Source organism: Petaurus breviceps, unplaced genomic scaffold (genome assembly GCF_028583685.1).
Source record: "Petaurus breviceps papuanus isolate PSGF00001 unplaced genomic scaffold, PetGlider_PUasm1.0 185, whole genome shotgun sequence".
Lineage (NCBI taxonomy): Eukaryota > Metazoa > Chordata > Mammalia > Diprotodontia > Petauridae > Petaurus > Petaurus breviceps.
Genome location: NW_027185797.1, coordinates 39,145,324 through 39,149,398, shown reverse-complemented (window position 1 = coordinate 39,149,398; position 4,075 = coordinate 39,145,324). Strand labels below are relative to the sequence as shown.

The 4,075-nt window shown below is 57.3% G+C and overlaps 1 protein-coding gene across 1 annotated transcript in view; it reads right to left on the bottom strand.

Moving 5' to 3' along the window:
• Positions 1–3,509, bottom strand: part of MEGF8 (multiple EGF like domains 8) — a 32,709-nt gene extending 29,200 nt beyond the window's left edge. Inside the window, exons 1-4 of the mRNA XM_069088964.1 lie at positions 3,343–3,509; positions 1,616–2,257; positions 401–651; positions 142–305 (exon numbers count right to left, since the gene is read on the bottom strand). Of these exons, the coding sequence (XP_068945065.1) occupies positions 142–305; positions 401–596 (360 nt within the window). The 5' untranslated portion in view covers positions 597–651; positions 1,616–2,257; positions 3,343–3,509. The remainder of the gene's footprint in view (positions 1–141; positions 306–400; positions 652–1,615; positions 2,258–3,342) is intronic.
• Between the last annotated feature and the right edge of the window lie 566 nt (positions 3,510–4,075).

Sequence of the window (4,075 nt, the reverse complement as noted above, 5' to 3'; positions counted from 1 at the left end):
AGGGGCCAGGGCGGGGCCATGAGGGGGAGGGGCCAGGTAGGGGTCAGGCAGGGGCGGGGGGCCAGGATGGGGAGGGAGACAGGAGGGGGAGGGGCCAGGCAGGGGCCGGGGGCCGGGCAGAGGCAGTTGGGGAAGCCTCACCTTTCCAGAGGAGGCCTCTATGCGTGGGGGACGGGTGCTGCCGCTGAGGCTGGCTAGCAGGGGTCCCCGAGGCGAGTCACCGTCATACACAAAGAGGTAGTCGTAGGTGCACTCCGTGTCCAGGAACAGGAAATCCAGGAGGATACGGTGCCGGGAGCTGGGGGCTGGGTGGATGAGCCGGGGCTCAGTCTCGGCTCACTGCCCCAGGACCCCCAGGTCTCCTTGCTGCCGGGGCAGAGGCCCTGCCCCCCATTCTCACCCTCAATGAGCCACTCGCAGTTCCCGTTGACGCTGTAGTTTCCTGCCCCGTCCGACACATAGCCCGGCGCCTCCCGCAGCACCTGCCTCTGGCCTTTGCAGTCACCTGCCCGGGTCTTCGGAGCCAGCGGCCACAGCAGGGCCACTGCCACCAGGGCCACCAGGGCCCAGGGGCCGTGGCCCTGGGGAGAGGCCATGGCCGGGCCCCGGGGGCAGTGGGCACTCAGAGAAGGGTAGCTGGGAACATCAGGCCTGGGTGGGGAGAGAGGTCCGATGAGCCCAAAGTGGGAGGCACATCTCCAGAGGGCCACTGAATGCACAGGGTCCTTTTCTGTTTGGTCTTAGTTTTGTCCCTGATAACACAAGAGGCCCGGGTCGTGGCCCGTTGTCCATCCCCACGGCCCCTCGCTCCTCTGCCAGCCCATGTTCTATTCAACAGAGAGAAGAGCGCGTAGCACAAGGAGACCACAGCCAGAGGACGCCACATTTTAGCCTCAAGAGAAACACTGTGGCAGCTAAAAGACTGAGAAGCAGCTGGGGGCAGAACAGCATGGGAAGACTGGAGTACAAACGCAGCCTCAGACACTTCCTAACTGGGTGACCCTGGGCCGGGCTCTTCCCTCTAGGGCCGGTGTGAGGACCAAATGAGATGAGGCAGGGCCAGGACGGGAGGGAGGGGCCCAAAGGGACAACTTAGGTAAGAGGTCCGGAAAACCTTCCTGAAACACAAGAGCTGTCCCAAAGGGAAAGGGGCAGCCCTCCTCAAAGAGATCTATTAAGCACCTACTGTGTGTTGGGCACTGTTCTGACAATACATCAAAAGGCAAAACCGACGAACCACCAAGGAGGCAGGAGTTAATTCCTCAGTAGAGTGACTTTCTGTTGCTGGTGGGTGCCCTGCATCTGAGGAAGGAGCCTTTGGCAAGGAAAATGATATCAAGAGAAGACAGGATGGTAGTCCTGTAAGGCAGGAAGAAGGAAGGGGTCTCCAAGAAGCATTGCAAACAAGTGAATCCCACTGCGAACCAGCATTCTACACCATGGCAATGCTTAACCTTCTTGGGGTTACGGACCCTTTCTCAGAATCGTGTTTTTAAATAATTGAGGAAAAGGTAAATTTCAGTAAGAGGTTAGTTTAAAAAAAATGGTAGTTAGGTGGTACAGTGGATAGAGCCTAGAGTCAGGAAGTCTCATCTTCGTGACTTCCAACACTTACTAGCTGTGTGACCCTGGGCAAGTCACTTCACTCTGTTTACCTCAGTTTCCCCACCTGTAAAATGAATTGGAAAAGGAAATGGCAAAGCACTCCAAGAAAACCCTCAAATGGTGTCTGGGATACAATTAAAAAACAACAAAAAAAATGCCATTTTTTTCACCCATCCAAGTTCAAAGACCTTTAAATTGGAGGTCTATGGAAATCACATTAAGATCCTTACTATAGAAAGGAGGAGTCCCCTCCATTTTCTCACACACACACACACACAGACACACGTATATTTAAGCTTCTCCACAAAACAGAGGAAGGCTCCCTGGAGGGAAGACTGATCCCTCAGGTCCCCCTAAAGAGAGGAAGGCCCCCTGCCACAATAAGTCACAGGAATCTAGGGTCGGGGACCTCAGCAACTATCTAGGCTGAGACAACTGGTGGCCTCAGTGAACAGCACACTTGGCCTGGAGTCGGGAAGACCCGAGTTCAAATCGAGCCTCGGACACTTACTAGCCATGTGACCCTGGGCAAGTCACTTCACCCTGTTTGCCTCAGTTCCTTCCTCCCAGGGTTGCTGGGAGGTGAGGACAGTGCCTGGCAAAGAGGAGGTGCTCTATAAATGCTTGTTCCATGCTCCCTCCCGAGCTCAGCCTATAGACAAAGAGAAATCCCTTCTATAACACCCAGTTATGACCTCCCCGGTCCTTCAGTCTCTGCTTGGAGCCCCTCCAAGGAGGGAGAAAACCCTCCATGGTTCCCCTAGCACCTCCCCACCACCCAGCACCCTTCTCAGGATGCTCTCTGGCTCATCTGTGGCCTCCTTCACAGATGCTTGGTAGCTGGGACAGATCCCCACCCCCTGTGTGCTGGGTGCGAGGTCCCCTCTTTTTGCCCCAGTGTCTCTTGGCTTCCACCTAAGGCACTGTGACCTGGAGTCCACTAAAGCCCCCAGAACCTCTTCAGACTAACAGCTGTGGCCCGGGGTGCCATCCACTCTCCTCTCACCCCATTCTTGTAAAGGCCACCCTTCACCCCAAGTGTTCAGACCCCCCTGTAACCCACCAAAGGGAGGGGATGGATGGCCAGAAGGAGACCCCTCCCTCCCTCCGGCAGAGGTTCCCCTATAAATGGGAGAGGGCCCCAGAGTCAAAGGAAACTTCTTTTGGGGTCCCCTAGAAACAAGGAGAGTCCCCCCGAGGCTGGGAGAGGAGGGATGCTATGGGGCTACACTAAGGCGGGTCCCTAGGGATGGGACAGAAGGGGAGCAGCAGGAGCCCAATGGGCCAGACGGTCTCTTACGGGGCCTCCAAATGGGGGACGCTTCCCCTAAATGGGGGTCTCCTATAGGCAGGGAGGGAAACCTCTAAATGGCGGGGTTCTCCTGCTGATGGTGGAAGGAGAAAGGGTCCCAAGTATGTGGGGGCCCCAGCAAATGGGGAAGGGTCCCCTGGAGGGGAGGGTCTGGTGGGAGGGTCCCCTGTAGATGGGGGCGGTCTCTTGGGGGGGAGGGTCCCCTGTTAGGGGGATCCCCTGGAGGGGGGGAGTGTCTCCTGGGGGGAGGGTCCCCTGTTAGGGGATCCCCTGGAGAGGGGCGGCCTCAGGCCGCACAGGCCCCAGAGCCGCCGGGAGGCTGCGGGGCGGCCGGGGCCGAGCCAGGCCGGGTCGGGTGGGGGCAGGTCAGGGCGGGCGGCCTCGCAGGTCCCCCACGGGCCCCTGTAGCCGGCGCGCGCACTCACCGCCTCCTCCCGGGAGCCAAACCGACCCGACGAGAACCAGCGAGACTCCGGAGGAGCGGGAGAGAGCGGCCCCGGAGCCGGAGAAGCAGCGAGAACGGAGCGGGCAGAGGGGCCCTGGAGGACCGCGCCGGCCCCGCCCCCTGGGCGTCGCGACTCCGCCCCCTCCCCTCGCACATGCGTAAGAGGGGGGAGAGGGAAGAAAGGGGTGTGTGTGTGTGTGTGTGTGTGTGTGTGTGTGTGTGTGTGTGTGTGTGTGTGTGTGTGTGTGTGTGTGTGAACACATGCACCGTAAATAAGAAATTAATAAATTTCCATATGCAATAGAGTTAATATAAATAGTTAAATATAAAATAGGAAGGAGGGTGCTGGAAGTTGGAGCAATCAGGGAAGAAGATGGTGCCTTGAGCTGCCTCTTAGAGAAAGAGGGGAGCTCCAAAGCAAGGGTGAGGAGAGACAGTGTCCCAGGCAGGGATCAAGGCCAGTGCAAAGGCTTGAAGACTGGAGATGAAGTACAATGAGTGCGGTGTGCAGAGAAGACCCAACTGGCTGGATTGCAAATTTGGGGGGAGGGGAGGTATAATGCAAAATGAGTCTGAAAAGGTAGGCTGAGACCAAGAGCTAGAGCTTTAAGCTAAAAGTTTCATATTTTATCCTAAAGGCAACTCTGGATATGGTTGAGTTGGATAGGTTGAATAGGGGAACCACTTGGTCAGATCTGCATTTAAGGAAATCC